Source organism: Triturus cristatus, chromosome 12 (genome assembly GCF_964204655.1).
Source record: "Triturus cristatus chromosome 12, aTriCri1.1, whole genome shotgun sequence".
In the NCBI taxonomy this organism is placed as follows: Eukaryota; Metazoa; Chordata; class Amphibia; order Caudata; family Salamandridae; genus Triturus; species Triturus cristatus.
In genome coordinates this window covers 33,145,195-33,163,465 of record NC_140595.1, presented here as the reverse complement: position 1 = coordinate 33,163,465, position 18,271 = coordinate 33,145,195, and the positions used below count along the sequence as shown (strand labels likewise).

The 18,271-nt window shown below is 48.7% G+C and overlaps 2 protein-coding genes across 3 annotated transcripts in view; one reads left to right on the top strand and one right to left on the bottom strand.

Moving 5' to 3' along the window:
* INSR (insulin receptor) overlaps nt 1-18,271 on the bottom strand; it is a 334,293-nt gene that overhangs the window by 147,056 nt on the left and 168,966 nt on the right. The window lies entirely within an intron of this gene.
* LOC146772315 (ADP-ribosylation factor 1) lies at nt 2,795-4,877 on the top strand. The gene has a single exon (XM_085639761.1). It carries the CDS (start codon nt 2,903-2,905, stop codon nt 3,446-3,448), a length of 546 nt encoding a protein of 181 aa, XP_085495887.1. The 5' UTR covers nt 2,795-2,902; the 3' UTR covers nt 3,449-4,877.

Here is an 18,271-nt window from a genome sequence, read left to right as displayed (position 1 = left end):
ACATCCATGAGCCAAGGGCCAGGTCTAGGATTTTTGGGCAGAAAGGGAATGTGTGAGGCCTCTCTAAATTGCATAGACATGACACATTGGTGGCTGTTTGCATCTGAATAGATGCCCCTGCTCCTGAAGCTGCAGCCCCTCCCTCTCAGTCACCTACAAGCACCTCTTAACCGCTCATCAAGGGCTGAAGGTGTGAGGGTTGCCATCCCGCTGTGCCTCTGCATGGGGGGGGGGGTCTAATTGCTGAATAAACATGAGGAATGTGTCTTTTGCAACTGGGAATGGGGGAGGGGGGGCTAGGGTCCTCGGCTTCCCTTGCTATAGCATAGCAGTGAGGCCAGGGGAGGGGGTCTTCCTAGGTGGCGCACTTGCACAGTGTCACCTTTCATGCTGTAGTCTGTGGCATTGGTGAGGGCGCCAAGTTGGAGAGCTGACTACAGGGCCCCTAGGCAGCTGCCCACACTGCCCATGCATAGGGACGGCCCTGGATGTGCCTGCTGTCACTGCAGGGGGGGGGGGGGATGTGCCAGGACACAAAATAGAGACCGATAGAAACCCGTTGCGAGGCCCCCTTTAAAAAACTGCCGGTGCTCAGCACTGGTGAGACCCGGCCCACTTAAAGCGCTGCCACCATGCAGAGCCTGCACTCAGCATGAAGGAGCTCTGGGACCGAGCGGGGATCAGCGACTGACCCTGTCCCAAGCGCGTGGCCGTCGGAGCCATCTTGCATGGTGGTCCATGGTGTCCCGGCCCGCGTCAGAGCGCGTGCCACGGGGTACTTTTCACACCCAGGATGAAGCCAGTGTTTGTATTTATAGCACTGGGGGGAGTTGTGTATTTTATAAAGTTGAAATCTGGTCTTGGGAGGCAGCGGAGTCAGAGAGATGAACAGACCAACAGGACACGAGGCCAGCTCGCAAGGATCCGCAGACGAGGTGCACCGAGGACAGTGAGTGTGCAAACACGGAGGAGGCTGGGAACACCAGCACCCAGCGAGGGAGGGAAGGCGGGGGCAGTGCACGCGAGGGAAGGGGGACAGTGTATGTGTGAGTGAGGGAAAGGTGCAGTGCATGCAAGGCAGGGAGGGAAGGGTGCTGTGCACGCGAGGGAAGGAAGGAAGGGTGCAGTGCATGGGAGGGAAGGGTGCAGTGCGTGGGATGGAGGAAAGGGTGCAGTGCATGGGATGGAGGAAAGGGTGCAGTGCATGGGAGGGAGGGAAGGGTGCAGTGCATGGGAGGAAAGGGTGCAGAGCATGGGAGGAAAGGGTGCAGAGCATGGGAGGAAAGGGTGCAGAGCATGGGAGGAAAGGGTGCAGAGCATGGGAGGCAGGGAAAAGTGCAGCGCATGTGAGGGAGGAAAGGGTACAGTGGAAGGGAGGGAAGGGTGCAGAGGGAGGGAGGGAGTGAGGAAAGGGTGCAGAGCGTGGGAGGGAGGGAGGAAAGGGTGCAGAGCATGGGAGGCAGGGAAAAGTGCAGTGCATGTGAGGGAGGAAAGGGTACAGTGGAAGGGAGGGAAGGGTGCAGAGGGAGGGAGGGAGTGAGGAAAGGGTGCAGAGCGTGGGAGGGAGGGAGGAAAGGGTGCAGAGCGTGGGAGGAAAGGGTGCAGAGCGTGGGAGGGAGGGAGGAAAGGGTGCACAGCGTGGGAGGGAGGAAAGGGTGCAGAGCATGGGAGGGAGGGAAGGGTGCAGTGCATGGGAGGCAGGGAAAAGTGCAGTGCATGTGAGGGAGGAAAGGGTACAGTGGGAGGGAGGGAAGGGTGCAGAGGGAGGGAGGGAGTGAGGAAAGGGTGCAGAGCGTGGGAGGGAGGGAGGAAAGGGTGCAGAGCGTGGGAGGAAAGGGTGCAGAGCGTGGGAGGGAGGGAGGAAAGGGTGCACAGCGTGGGAGGGAGGAAAGGGTGCAGCGCATGGGAGGGAGGAAAGGGTGCAGAGCATGGGAGGGAGGGAGGAGGAAAGGGTGCACAGGGTGGGAGGGAGGGAGGAAATGGTGCAGAGCGTGGGAGGGACTGAGGAAATGGTGCAGAGCATGGGAGGGAGGAGGAAAGGGTACCGTGGATATGAGGCAGGGAGGGAAATGTGCACTGGATCTTACCAAAGACTGAAGAGGTGAGTTTTGAGAACTTTCATGAACTGAGAGAATGAAGGAACACGTCTGAGGTGCAAATGGCAGTTGTTTTCAGAATCTTAGTCTATATGGAAAGAAACCTTGGTGATGTGCGTTCTTTGAGAGGCTTTTCAGAAGAAAAAAAACGTTTCAGAACCCAGTGGCACATTTTAGCCACAATGATCGGAGCATAAACCGTCCCCTGGAGACCCCATGTACAGACGCAACAATGGCTACTTGGCGGAGGATGAGATATCCTTCTGTGGGCCCAGTGCCCGACCCATGCCCTCTGTGGCTGAAATGGACAAGGTGGACTCCTCAGCAGAATATGGCAGGAGTATGCCACCAAACCACCTTGGTCCCCTCTTGCAGCTTGAGCCAGCAGCCTTACACAGCCCTGGCAGCGTTCCATGCCAATGGCTGCAGAACAGGCCTCGGAGCTTGGACGAGCACTTCAGGGCCAGCCTTGCGTTTGGTGCCACCGTGCCCAACGCATGCTTGGATACACCTCACACCAACGGATGCTCAAAGTCACCTTTCCTACTGGTGTGTGCCGTGTGAAAGACACTAGCGTGTAGAGTGACCAGCCATGGCTGTGAAGGGGGCATGCCACGAGTTCCTCGTTCACCAGGATAAGACAAAATTAGCTTAGCAGGTCAATCTGTTCCCACACTACCAAAAATAACCCCAGGAACCAACGCCTCGGAGGAGAAGCGGAGTCAACGCCAACAGCGGGCGTGGGAGAGAGCCGGGGACGGGCGACATAGGTTTCATCTCTGTGTTGACTACATCAAATTTCCACCATGGGGAATATGTTTGCTAATCTTTTTAAGGGCCTCTTCGGCAAGAAAGAAATGCGTATTCTTATGGTTGGTCTTGATGCTGCTGGTAAAACAACTATTTTGTACAAGCTTAAACTTGGTGAAATTGTAACTACTATTCCTACTATAGGTTTCAATGTAGAAACTGTAGAGTACAAGAACATCAGTTTTACGGTATGGGATGTAGGTGGCCAGGATAAAATTCGCCCCCTCTGGCGCCACTATTTCCAGAACACTCAAGGTTTGATTTTTGTAGTGGACAGTAACGACCGAGAGAGAGTAAATGAAGCCCGGGAGGAGTTGATGAGAATGCTGGCAGAAGATGAGCTTAGAGATGCAGTCTTACTAGTATTTGCAAACAAACAGGATCTGCCTAATGCAATGAATGCAGCAGAAATCACAGATAAGCTTGGCCTGCATTCCCTTCGCCACAGGAACTGGTACATCCAGGCGACTTGTGCCACCAGTGGAGATGGTCTCTATGAAGGATTGGACTGGCTGTCCAATCAACTCCGAAACCAGAAATGAAACCTAGTTTCTTCCCCACCTGTCATCTTACTTCCTCCCCTGCCCTCCGCTTTTATCTTTTGTGGCAAGCTGTGCTACTTTGTGGTATTGAGTGCCGGAATCAGTTTTCATTTCTTTTGTCACAGTACGTATTGTACCATGCTGTAAAATGTGGCAAAGACGAGCCTGAAAACATTTAGGTGTCTTATTTAATGTAAATAGTTGGTTTCCAATTGAGGCAGTTTCTGGTACTCCTATGCAATATTACTCGGCTATTTTTTTGTAAGGAATCAGAGCTCAACATCAAGTACCTGGAAGAGATTTAAACACATGGGTCACTAGTAGTTCATGCGCAGTAGAGCCTCCAACCACTTTATTGGCTTGTCAAATTTATGTTTAGATCCATTTTGGTTGCTGGTTTTTAACCCTGAACAGTGTACTTTCTTAAATTGTTAAAGTAACACACTCGAAATATACAAGGGACAAATGTGACTTATGTAGGTTTTTCAGTGACAGCTTGAATGCCTATGATTTTTAACAACCGTTCTTGCTAAAATTAAGTGGTTAGAATGTGACTTAATCTCTAAAAATAAAATGATCTGTTTTTGCATGGGTAAGATATAGATCCTTTTTAATGCTATGCCTTTGGATCTTTCTGTATTTCGTAGCGTTTGTGCTTGTACTTGTGCTCACATCGAGACTTAAGACTTATTTGAGCAAGCATTATTTGAAAAAGATTTTACAACAGACTGCAAGTTGAGAATGGTTGAATTTTCAAAACACTTGGGCATTTTCTATGCTTCAGTCGGTCAACTCGGGTAAGGTTAATATCTGTATGTATCAAAACACTTGAAAAATTCTTGCCAGTTATACACAGGCTATCTTTTGGGTTTAAAATAGTGTATTCTGCCTTGAAAGTGAATTGTACTTTTGCCAACCACTCCAGAACTAACCTCCCAACAAAGCACAGCCTGCATTAATCGTGCACCCTATTTAATCTGACAGTACTTTACTCTTGATTTAAAAAAATAAAAAAAACTACAAATAACACATACCCAACATCCTTAATGTATTGTCGAGCATGTTGGCGAGTCATTCCATTATAAAACTTTCTTCCTCATTTTGGGATAAATCCCTATATCTGTATGTGTGCAACTATCCCCCTTGGCATTCATCGAGCTTCAAGGGTCAGGTTTGCCATCTGAAAAAAGTACCTTTTTGCTTATCTTTTTATATACTTTTGATCAACACACTGAAGAAGTTGGAGCTGTTGGAACATTTAAACTTGAGGATATATCTGAACTGGTTTGTTTAGTGACGTAATTGTTTTCAGTACATGACTAGTAATCAACTGTTTTGTATTCTTGTTTTCAGTTTTCATTTTGACAAAGAAGCACTGTAATTAAAGCTATTAGAATAAAATCAAAAAAAAAAAAAAAAAAAAAAAAAATAACCCCAGCGCGCAACTGCCTCGAAGATGGTCCCTCCACCGCATGCACCACTCTACGGGTCACCAAAAAGAGGGCGTCTTTCGTCTAAGTACACAGCAATACCTCTAGTACTCTGCGACTAGTCTTCAAGATCCAGACCTGAATGGTTTTGCTTTTTCAATCGTTGCCTGCCCTTCCTGCCCCTTCGACAGCCGTAGGGTACCTTCACACCGTCACCCATGCCAGCCTCACAGCAGTCCCACCCAGCACAGGTTCTGGCCCCTGCATGAATTACATGAGCAACACCTTCTTCGTGTAGGAGTGTCCACCTGCTATTTTTTACCTAAAACGTCGCCTAAGTGGACACATTAAGTTGACAAAGTGTTCATGATATAACACAAAAACATCAACTTCCGCACAAAACGTTGTCATTATGGAGGCTCCGAAGGCAGCCCATTGGTGCCTGGGTGAATCTCCTTGAAGCTGCTCGTACGGCTGTTGCATCACAGGGTTGGGTGATGGACAGCGTCAGCCTCTTTGCAGATTACAGCAGCATTGTTCACTGGGCAAACAAAATGGAAGCAACTGGTAGGTTAGAGGTTCTTCGGTGGGGGTCAACGCCTCTTGTTGGAGGCTCAAAGTGATTCTGGCACGGGTCTCACCTGTCCGGCACGGGTCTCACCTGTCCGGCACGAATCTCACCTGTCCGGCACGAATCTCACCTGTCCGGCACTTGGCATTGTTCCCAGTTCAAAAACAAACCAGGAAAGAACTTAACTGACCCATGCCGATTGTCAATGGTTGAGCACCCGTCAACCGTGTCCCACCCATACTCAAAGGCAGGATTACCCTGAAGATTAACGCGGGGCACACGTCGTATGACGGTTGAATATTTGGGGAAGAAAATCTGGTTTCTCCAGTTCCAGGACCTCTGAGTCTTGGCAGGTATGAAGGCTTCAGCCGAAAACCATTCTTTCCTGGTTGAAAGCGAAACAAAGCCTAGTTGCCGAATAAAAGCAATGAGCAGACCCAACCTACAGCAAACAGAGGCTGCTCAATGGAAAAAGATGTCAAGGATGGAGCCTGGAGCAACCAGTGGGTTAGAGAACTAGGACAGCGCGACCCCTGCGACTGATCAATGCTGGGCCTCCCGCGCGGGGCCGAGCGGGCCAGTGTTTTTGGAGATCTTACATCTTACATTTGTACTGTTGGTGCCCAGAGGAAAAATGAACCCATGAAAACTTGCTGGTTACATTGAAGTGAAGCAAACTGGCCCATCACAGGCTAATCCGATAAAAAACACATTCTACACAGCAGTCTGGCAGATGTGAAAGATTCCTACAATAAAACTGAACCGATCAACAACAAACAAGACATTGTGAACTGCTCTGTTGGGATTCACACCACAGCTCGGTCTAAACACTTACACGTTCAAGAGGTCCAGTGTAAAAGGCTTTTAGGAAAGCAGAAATACCACTGTGAAAGATTTTTAGCGATTCCATATGCATTGCTTAGATTTTTTTCTCTTTTAGCAGCTTGGTCAGAATCATGTTCAATCCGGCAGGAGGCGCTCTCTGTGGAGACACACGGCGTCAATCACTTGGCGCTACAAGAACACGTGCCATTTGTGCAACGATAAGCAACATGGTTTTATTCAGATTTACCTTATTGATATAGCGTCGCACTGGTCACGCGAGGCAGAGGGCTCCACCTCTTAATAACATGCGAGAAGTAGAGATTGGCCACTGTGATGATTGAGAGGTAAAAGGCTCAAGATCACGGCCGAGTCAGGGGGAAGAGATCCTCTTGAGGGAAAAATATTTTAACAATAAAAAAGGAAGAAAAAAATAGAAGCGTAAATTGTACTATTAAAATTCGAAAGGCGTAAGTATTTGCCAGTCACTGCTAGGGGGCTGGTAGCAGTTGTGGGGTGCAGGCTCAAGAGAGGTGGACTGCTAGGGGGCTGGTAGCAGTTGTGGGGTGCAGGCTCAAGAGAGGTGGACTGCTGGGGGGCTGGTGGCAGTTGTGGGGTGCAGGCTCAAGAGAGGTGGACTGCTAGGGGGCTGGTGGCAGTTGTGGGGTGCAGGCTCAAGAGAGGTGGGCGGAGGTAGAATAGCCCAACAAGGTTGGGGGAAGAGAGAACAACCATTGTGAAATGTATTCCTCAGAAAAACTCTCCTTGCTCCAATCTAAACAGAGGTAATGTATAAAAAGTAATTAAAGTATAAAATGAATACGAGTTAAATTAAACTCACGCTCCGCCTTCTTTCACTAGGAAATTACAATATGATGAACTACCGGACGAAGATAACATTTCTATCACCAAATTTTCCAGCTTCTCCTGTCCAATCAGAATTATGCAAACCTCTCCTTGAAAAGCATCAATTTCTTTTGGAAAAAACTCCCATCCGATAAATTGAATTTTGAGGTAGAAATATTTAAATGCCAGGCCCAGATGGAGAGCGAAAACTATGCGCGTCAGGTTTCGCACTATCGTCCTTAAAGAGGCCTGCCCTTCTCTAGTTGGTACTTTTAGTCCTGCTCTTGTTGTAATTCAGCCAGAACCATCCGAGGAAGGCCTGTTGGATAACGCAGTGAGGCAGCGGCAAACTCGCGGCAAACAATATGGCGCCTTTGAGGTCTAAAGAGGGAAAACCCTCTTTCATATCCATCAAAATGGCACATACACCTTCTACATGTATTCAGACTCTGCTAGACAGCATGGAGGTACGCCTCGTTCCTATTGGTCGGCACACTGGACACACCTTCTCCGACTTATGTCACTTGGGCATGCTTGGCCTGGTGTCCCCTCGACGCCGATAGGACGGAACCTGGACTGGGCTTTCCATAGGTTGTTTCACAACTGTCCCTGGTGACCTGACAACATCCCACAGCCTTTTGCATTACTCCTACCTCTCTGGGGCTCTCTCAGCGTCCACTTGCGTCCAGTTAATATTTAACCGCCCGCTTCACCCCGGCAGGTGCACGGCATCTTGTGAGCATTTCTTTGATCATCGCTTGTGACACACGTTTCGCTGCATTAGTTCGATCAACTCAACAAAAGTTGCATTCTACAACCCGAGAGGTCTCCAATGAGCTGCGAGCTCCAGCAACGGGATCCCTCTCTGAGGACAAGGAGGCCATACGCACCCAGGAGGAGCCCTGGTAAACAGCGCTATACGTACAATCCATTGCATCATTTGGCCCATCACAAGAGGTTTGTAGGATTGCGCACCAACAGTGCTCTGCTGGGAAGAACAACGCGGAGGGGATTTTGGAGGGTCTATTTGGTGGCTGACGCTCGCCGAGATGTAGGGTCAGCTGGGGTAGTAGTAACCAAAGGCACTCACCATCTGGCAGCAAGTCCTGGCCACTGATGTCAGCTGTCCGCCCCAGTCCAGTTCCCAAAGTTAGTTAGCCAATGGAATGAGAGATGGTGGGTGGCATGAAGGGCAGTGAGATGGGTGTTGGCGAGAGGAGACACCTGGAAGCAGAGGAACCAGAGTTTACATCCGCTTTCTGGCTCATTCCTGTTATCACTTGGACAGGGTACTGCAAAGTGGAACCGCAGGGAGGCAATCAGAAATGGGGAGCCAATTATTAGGCAAACACGTTTCGGGTCACTTCTTAGGAGTACCGTTTCAGGACAATGTCTCTTACTCCTTATGAGGGTGAAACTTCGAGCAGCGTTAGACAGGAGGGAGGAAAGCACTTGTACAGGTTCTTCTGATGGCAGGCTTGGTAGTCACTGTGCTCTGCTTTGCACTGGATGCAGTGCCTAGAAGGCTTTGTCTTAGCACCTATGTATTGAGTGCAGCCCAACACCTTCAGGGCTTACAATCTACAAGGGACACCTGGAGCGTAAGAGCATCTCCTGAGAGGTAAGGTATCTTGGCTCAGAGATGCAGAAGATGCAAACTCCTCATAGTACAGCTTGCAGAGAAGAACATGCCACGACTGCTCTTCCTACAAACCCTACGCCGGTCCTTTGAGTATGCCGCCTGATGCAAAGGCACACAAGACTGTACTGTGGTCGAGCGTCAAGAATTGTGGAAGCACTCGAGGAATAAACGTCAGCTAAAGCAAAAGCAACCCAACCGCCCTACCTGGTATTCTAGGAAAGCAGCTTTGGAGCTTGGACACCCCACAAAGCAGCCTTGGAGGACACACAGAGCGCATAGCGCTTCAGAGCAAGGACCCTATAGTAACACGACCTAAGGCTGAACTTTGCGGCCCTGGGAGTCATTTCTCAGCCTGTATTTACTAACACAAGTTCCTCTGCACAATTTCATATCTCCGTATAAGAAACCCAACTTGAGCACAACTAGTTTACAGTGCAATCTAGACACACATTTCTAACCATCACAAAGAGCGAACTGTAGGCTCATGGCGGACCCCTCAACAGGCCACCCAGCATTACACAGCCGGGCGCCTTTTACAAATAAGGGCTCTATGAAATAAGGAACTCACTCCACTGCCCTATCAAGGGGCAAGACGAGCTCTGAAGCGGACACTACATCCGCGGCATCCCCATCAGGACCCCCTGACACCCTCAGGACCCCCTGACACCCTCAGGACCCCCTGACACCCTCAGGACCCCCTGACACCCTTCTGGAAGGTGCACATGGGCAACCGGACCATAACCCGGTTCCCCGGCGCAAGTCCATCTCCCGCTTCCCCAGGGCTTTAAGTGGGCCGGGTCTTGCAGGTGCTGAGACGGGTCCCTATCGGGTTCTCCATTTTTGCCCTCACGCTTGGGGTGGAAAACAAATCTCAACTCTGCAGCAGTGCCCCCTTCTTCCGCCTCTGGTGTAACTTAAAGAGACTCCTTATTGTTCTTTCACAGTCTCATCATTTCAGAGCAGAAGTATTTTCAATATTATATGGACCAAAGTCATAGCTGTTGCTTATGTATCTTATGCAGCTAACGGTTATTGACGAAGGCAATAGCCTTAGCTTGTTGTAGGTAATCTTACTTATTTTGTATTATATATCTGTATTGAATCATAGAAGCAGCAAAATGCCAGTCAGGCTGCACACGATGCTAAGCACAGTTTTTTTAGCGTAGGTGTTTGAAGCCACGCCCTTACGTGCATCGGACACACCCTTTTGAGTGACCACCCAGTTTTTTTATCCCACTTAAAGCCCTGTGCTTCCCTGAGGGCCATAGATGGAGCCCCGCAGTAAAAGGGATGGAAACTGATGCAACGGGGTTCCCCTCGCCCCCTGCACTGATACAGCCCTCCAGCCGGCACAGCATAATCAGGAGGTGAGTGTGGGAGGCAGTAGTCAACAAGCATTGGCATAGCCAATAGGTCTCGCCTTTGGGACCTTAGAAGTGTTTAGCCATGCAACAGTTGAATAACTAAATACTTTTAAGGTCCCAAAAGCGAGACCTATTGGCTATGCAAAGCGGCCGTGCGGCCGCGAAAGTGAAAGTGATCGCAATCGCGATCAAACATCAAAGCGGCCGCGAAAGTGAAAGTAATCTCGGTAAAGCGCGGCGCGCGCGCCCGCGCACATGCACTGTAGCTCTAGGCTGGCCTGGTAGCACTTTTTGGAGCCCTCTCAATAAGTCTCGCTAGACCAGCGCATGCGCTGGGTCAGGCGAGACCTAAAAAGGGCAGGTGGCATTTGGCGTGCGCATGCAAGGCGTGGCATGCAAGGTCTGCCGACGGCCGCCTCTGCTACCTACCACCAGTGACCAGAGTTTCTGCTGGAAGCCCTACTTTGCGGACTCCCGTGCCATTCCCCTCACCCACACAAGCCCTGGATGCCATTGCTGGACAGCCCTCTCCACTAGTGTTCCTATATCCAGCGCCCACCAGGATTAAGTTATAAAGCAGTCCCTTATGCAGTTGAAAACAAGTACCGAAGTGGAGGAGGGAGGAGCCATCCAAAGAGCCAATAGCATTAGGTGAGAGATGAACACTCCACTGGGCTGATCCAAGATTTGATTGACAAAGTCTCCAGCCAATGAATGAAAGAGGCGGTTGAAGAAAGCCAAAGGCTGAAAGGCGCAGACGCAAACCACACTCAATGTGAACTGCAAGCAGCAGGTGGGTCTCTTGGACAGATGTAAAACCCCCAAAGCAATAAAGCTCCGAACTCTGTAGCAGGCCTTGCACCTCTTTTTAAGTATAAACCAGGATCAGAAACGCTCAATACCAGGCGTTAATGCTACTGAGGTCGAGGTGCTTTGAAAGCAGCCGCACTTTGCTGGGAGCAGGTTGGTTTGTGGCCAGAACTTTCGCCAAAATGTAATCGACCTCTTAGATGTCACCGCCTGCATGCCCCTGGAGCAGAGACGAGTACAAGCACCGAAAGGCTGGGAGGGGCGGGGCGCGCTTCCGCCTCAAATGCACTCAGGGTCTGTTCTTTTAACCCCCTGGCCTGTGTTTTTAAGTCCAGGTAGAAACAGATTTGGAGCGAGCAGAGGTGACCGGCCGTGTATCCCCCTCTGAAACATATGCCTGACAAGCAAACAAAGGAACAGTTCACCGTGACTGGAGAGCGGCCCGTATGGGTTCCAGACGCTTTAGGGGAGCAGACAGAGACAGAACTGACTTGTTACAAAAGAAACCCGACCACTGCCTTTGCACCTCCCAGAGCTTGGCTGAATGAACAACAGCAGAAAATAAACAAACGGCCGGTATTTTATCTATTGTAAGGTGGCATCTCTCCGGACTTCCTCAGTGGCAGGCCGTCTGGGTACAATCCCAGCGCACCCGGCTCCGGTGCCTTGCGATCCTGGCACAGAGCTCGCGCCTACGTCAGAGCGCACTTCCCAGGTTGTCGCCTGCTTGCTTTTGGCGCTCTCATCCTGGCTCGCTATATAAACAGGATGTCCCGGTTAGGTCGCTCTGATAGGGGCGGGGCGAGAGGCGCGCTCGCTTCAGCCGAGGCACGAGAAACGTGTGATCTTGTGCCAACCTGCTGCGTGACTTCCACGGGTGGGCGAGTGCATTGACCAGGTACGGGTGACGCACGTCTCCACTGAGAGATGCTCCAAGTCTGGTTTCGAAGTTCCAGACCTGCTCAGGTGTTCATTGGTTTATTTAACACAAAAAAAAAAACGGGTGGACGTTTGGCAAAAACGAAAGGCCTGTCCCAATTGTACAATGTATTTTGTTAAAAAAAAAAGTCTCAACACATGCAATGCATTAATGTATTCGTTTCACCAATAACCAGGTAAACAAGCATTTGCAATGCAAAAGGTCTCGCATTCACGAGCGTTTAAGCTAATGGCATTGTAAATGACCATGCCTTTTATGTATGTGTTTTTAAAAGGAACACATATAAAAGGCATTGTTGCTTTTAATGCCAAAAGCTCAAACGCTCGCAAACTATAATGGTGGCCACGCCCCTTTTTTTAGACGCTGCTCGCATATCCAGGTTACCATGAGCAGCATCTAAACAAAGGGGCGCGGCCGACATTAAAGTGAAAGCGCGTATGGTGCTTTAACCCAAAGTTTGAAAAATAAAAAGTAATCCCAAAAGGTTCTGTAGCGCAGCCGCTAAAGTGACAGCGGCTCACGCTGGTAATTACATAATTAAATAAGTGTGGCCGCTAAAGTGAAAATGGCCAGCGCTGGAAATTTATTGAATTGGCGCGGCTGCTAAAGTGAAAGCTGCCCACGCCGTATATTACATAATGAAATGAGCGCCGCCGCTATAAAGCGGACGGTGCTGTAATTTGAATAAAAATACATTGCTATTAAAAAAAAAAACGGGCGGGTGCTCAGATGTCGTGGTGGAATAGAGGAAGTGCATTGAAAAAAATAGTGCTCACCAACTTATTAAGCAGACCGTATAACAACCACAGTAAAAGGGCCAGTCCTCGTGGAGGTTACAAAGAAAGACAAGGCAGTACTAAGGAGGGGCTAACAAGCCTATGTACGAATCAGAAGCCAGCATTTACGAAGGGCAATGACATAAGCCAATAACAAATGTGGGCAGGGCTTCAAGTGCATACTCAGATACCGCATGCCTTGCAGAGCGAGCAGCGCGCTGCCCGACCCAAAAAAGCCATCCTCTGTCTTAAAGAGTTGTACTAAAAGGAGGCGTTCCAACAACAGTGTGTGGCTCCAAAGTGGCGTCTGCTCACCTTAGCTGCAGAGACGTTTTCAGGCATGGGCAAAGTGGGCTCTGGTCCCGGGCCCCAGCCGTCCACGGGGCCCCTGATAGAGCCAGCTCTGTTCTTGCCTTGATGACCTCGAATAACTCTTAACATGTTGTCCTTTATTGCATTTTTAACATGGGTGATGTATTGGAGTTTTTTTTAACAGACTTTTGACAGAACGGTTTGTGTTTTTAACATCATGCAGCATTCATATAAACAGGTTCTCACGTATGAGAAAAGGCAGGGGGTGGGGGGGTCACAAAGATTGTCAGCAATCATTCTGTGAGCTGCCGCTAAATTCTCATATTGAAAACACCCGTATTATCCCTGAATATTAGATGTAAACACATTTAGAATCTGGACGAGTGGCCAAGCACTGTCGGTGACCTAAAGGAGGGCGTCGTAAGAGCTGAAAATGGATCATAAAGTCAAAGCTGTAAGGAACAGGGACCCCCAAAATACGTTTGGCCCAGGGGGCCCCGAAATCCTGAAGATGTGCCTGCTCAGCTGAGGTCAAGACACAGCTAAACAAAGGCTCGCCAGGATGGTGTGCAATACAGACGGGGATCTCAAACCATTCAAACAAACACAAAGCTTTTTTAACAATGAGACCTGGCCGTCACTGGTAGACATAAAACTGTGGCTAAAAGCTAAAAATACACATTGCCATTCTAGTCCCTGGCAGTGAAGGGAACTACTTTACGTGTGGATGCGCTCCTTGTGAAAGAGCAGAATGCTGCCACTCACAATGAGGCTAGCCAATGGCTGAAGTGGGCTGACCCGCTGCCCCATCCTGTATGTTGCAGGGGTGGGAGAAACATGTGAACGACACAATAACCGACCAATGGAGTCGGACATCCCCTAGACTAAAGTATGTCATATTTATAACTTTAGTAAAATCAAAAGGTCTTGGTTGATGCCACACCTAAAAAAGAAACCCCATGAGCTAAAGCACGTTCTTCCTACTTTCATAAAGTTACTTCTTTTTTGGATTCACCAAAAAAAACTGTAGGGCTATAAAGCAAAAACTACGAAAAACATTTCTCTGTGCCTCGCCTCACCCTAAAGTGGGGCAAATATTGCCAGGAAAAAAGCTGCCTGCGGACAATTTACAATTAAGGTACTGATGCAACTTCATTTTTTTCCCTACATTAAATAAAAAATATTTTCTGTCTATTGGAATCGTTGCAAATTCTGCACCCGAACATCCAAAAATATGACCATTTTGGGGAATATTTCTCACTTATGCTAGCATTTTGTTTGCCTCTGTGTGTCAGTGTGAATTTTGGGTGTTAAAACCCATCAAGGTTTGCAAGTTTGTGTGATTTTTTGCGGCGATAAAAACGGCAAAAAAAAACAAATGATCTAATAATACCTCAAGTGGTACCCAGCTCAACCATTTCAGCCTCTGCCAGACAATGCATTTAGACACAATCTAACCTTGGACCTGCAGAGACAGACATTTCACCTGCCTACTCCATTTTTTTGGCACAGGATACAATAATTAATATCATGCAATGATTTAATGTAAAAGACATATTGAATTTCAAAAATGAATACCGTGGTAGGAATTTAAACCTATTTCGATGAAATGATCATTTTAGGATCTGTTTCGGATTCAAGGTCCTCGTGATGACTGGCTTATTTTTTAATTGAATTAGTGTGTTAAATCTCGGCTCAGTCTCTACCACTCTGTGTGCTCTCCTCTTCCCATTCTCTGGTTTCCACTAAACCTCACTAGAGCAACACGCATCAGACACCCCACAATGCCCCTTGCAAGAAGGAGCCACTAAGGCCCTAAGGGAAAATAAAACACCTTTGCCTTAAACGGAAAATTCCTCATAAAAAAGTAAAAAATGGTGGACGGTCTAGAAGACCAGGCTAAGTCTCAGTAATCCCAATTTTACTGCAGGCGGGTGTCCTTGCACCAGGATAAAAGGGCACACGATACACCAGTGAGATGGACAGTGGGCTAGCAAACCGAGAAAAGGCATGACCAACTCATGCAGCTTAAATGTGAATCATGCACCTGCAGACAAGAACCTTCAAAGCGCACTCTATCCAGGAAAGATGTTTCTGCACTCGCTGGAGACATTTAGAGAACAGGCAGCACACTACAATGCACCAGGGAACTCCAGATACAACATTACTTGGGAGGTAGGGTTACTTCCTTCCTCAGGGAAACCATGCGGTGGAGAACACTCATATCTGAAGAACCTCCGATCACGGGGTCAGAGGCCGCCTTCTTGTGCATGGGTGGGACTTTGTATATGAGGTGTTAAAGGGGGCATTAACTGGATATGCTCCATGCCACACACACTTGTACGTTCCGCTGAAATATATATTGCAGAAAAATCCACCACCTTGCAAGGATAGCTGGAAGGAGTCTTGCAACTGGATTTTTTTTTTAACTAACGCAAATCAAAAGATTTTTTATTTTTTTTTAAACAGGCCATACCACTATCTGCACCTACGGAGATCGCTCAGAGCGTGCTGCGATTATTACTGCCATTTGAACACCGCTTTCACGCGCAATTCGCGCTTTTAAAACAACCTGTTTAGCTATTTTATTTAATTTGAGTTGTTTACCCTTGTTTTTAATTGACGCCCCTCACCTGCACAATAATTGTACAAGCACCGCATTTGGCGGGCCCTTGTCCTGGTAGTCAAAACTCGGCGGCCATCTTGGGTGAGTAGGACGCCTGACGGCGCCACTTTGCTTGACGGTCTAGACGTCACAAGGACGCTAGACCTCTACTTAAAGGGGTCACGCTAACGCGCAGCGGATACGCACAGTGGATCGCCGAACTTCCGCCGGAGTTACGCCAGAGTTCAGCCCGTCTGTGCCCGTCCGTGCCAGACCGGGCCCAGGGGCCATGACTCTTACTACTAGCTCCTGTGGTAGTGTCTTCTATTCAGGTGAAGTTTTAGAATCCCTACGTCCCACTCCTCATACAAACTGTACTGTCTGCTCTCTCCCGACTCATAATTTTGAATGTGCTGGCTGTAGTTTTCTTACTGGCAGAATGTCCAATTGTAAAGCAATACGTCGTTCTCACACTCGTGGTAGACGGAGGAGATTGCATAGAAATCTTAACAGCTTTACACTCCAATTTTGGAGTATTAATTGCCGATCCCTCCCGAAACACAAACATCACATCTACGACTTCATTGTCAAAGAGCAGCCCGACGCGTTGTTTCTTAATGAAACTTGGCTTCAGGATTGCTTCGGTCCTGACACCGCCGTTGCTGTCCCCAACAACTATGTAATGGTGAGACTGGACAGAAACTCCAGAAAGGGGGGTGGGGGGATGTAAGCTTGAAGCCCTTCCCATGTCTGGAAGTGAGACCGCACTTTTTAAATTAGTCATCAATCCCCAATTCACTTTATCGGGCCTCCTGATCTACCGCCCTCCTGGCAATGCTCTTCCTTGGGTATCTTCACTAGCTGATACTATAGCTCCGCTACTCCTCAGGGCAGCCAATTTTACCATTCTTGACGATCTCAACTTGCATCTTGAAGACCCACAGTGTACCACCAGCAAACGCTTTTTAGCTGATCTGGAGGCTCTCAACCTTTCCCTGCTCAATGTTGACCCCACTCACTCTGCTGGACACCAATTGGAGCCCATTCTCTCTAATCTCTCTTTTGATTGCTCTCAGAGTGCTCGCCCTTTGGAGTGGTCCGATCATCTCGCAGTCCACTTCTCCTTACTCTATACCAAGAACCAGAAAAATAGTGGCCTCGACAAGGGTGCACCAACTCATTGTTGGGGTAAACTTGATATTAATAAGTTGAACCAGCACCTCTTGAATACCCGTCCTGAGGAATGCGAGTCTTCAGTCGCGAAGTTGAACACCGCTGTTTCCCACTGGCTTACTAACGCTGTAACTACCCTTCTCCCGCTCTCTTCGAAACATTCCAGGTCACACCGCCTTCCGGCACCATGGTTTTCCACCGACCTGAAGGCCTTGCGTACCAAATGCAAGGCCCTAGAACGGAAATGGAGGCACTCTTACTCAGTCTCACGGAAGACTGTTTATAAAGAGGCTCTAAAGGAATACCACTCAAAATGTAAAATCGCGAGAGCTGCCTATACTGTGGATACAGTAACACAAGCTCAGAACTGTCCTCGCACTCTTTTCTCCGTCAAAAAATTGACAGGAGCGGACACTATCCCGACACCTCCAGTTTTAGAGGAGGCCCAGTGTAACTCTATTGCGAAATTTTAAATTTCCAAGGTTAAGCGCATATACGACTTTATGAGCACTCCCTTGAACGCAAAGGAACTTCATTCGGGACAGGTCGCAGGGACCGAACAGCCTCCTCCTACGGTGAAGGTAACGCACTGGCAATTGTTTGATGACACCTCGTTCTTCACCTGCTTAAGCAGTACAAGATCTGGCTCACCTCGTGATCCTGTACCTGCCAAAATCCTTAAATTGCTGGATCTTGAACCTCAACGGGTTCTTATGAGACTCCTAAATGCCTCATTACTTGAGTCCCATGTGCTACAGGATTGGAAGCACGCAATGGTCGTTCCTCTCTTAAAAAAAGCTGGAGCCGATGTGTCCAATCTCGCCAATTTCAGACCGATATCCTTGCTGCCTGTACTTTCCAAAGTGCTGGAAAGGCACGTTAACACTCAACTATACCATCTAGTGGAATCTTCGGGATTTTTACACCCATCCCAGTCTGGCTTTCGTGCTCACTACTCCACAGAGACTGCCCTTCTCGGGGTGACGGAGAGTTTAAGACACGGTATCGACCGCGGGGAAACATCTGCGCTCATCCTTTTGGATTTGAGCGCGGCGTTCGATACCGTGTCCCATTCCATTCTTTTGAACTCTCTTCGATCCCTGGGAGTGGACGGTCCGGCTTTGGCCTGGATTGCCTCCTTTTTAAGTGAGCGCACTTTCCAAGTCTTTTCCGCGAAAGCCACATCTTCCACTTGTCCATCGGCATATGGCGTTCCTCAGGGGTCCATACTCAGCCCTTTGTTGTTTAACATCTATGTGAGACCCCTGGCCTCCATTGCGGAGGACGCGGGGCTGACTATTTTTTCATACGCCGATGACACCCAAATTGTTTTCTCCCTTTCCAGCAGCGAGAGCAACGATATATCGGCTCTGAAAATTGGACTGTCACGTATAGCTGAGTGGATGCAAAGGCATCTCCTCAAACTAAACGGTGACAAAACCGAAATTCTTATCTTAGGGAAGCATAAAGATCTATGGGGCCCTCAACATTGGCCTAGTGAGATGGGACCCCTTCCTCAGCCATCTTCTGTG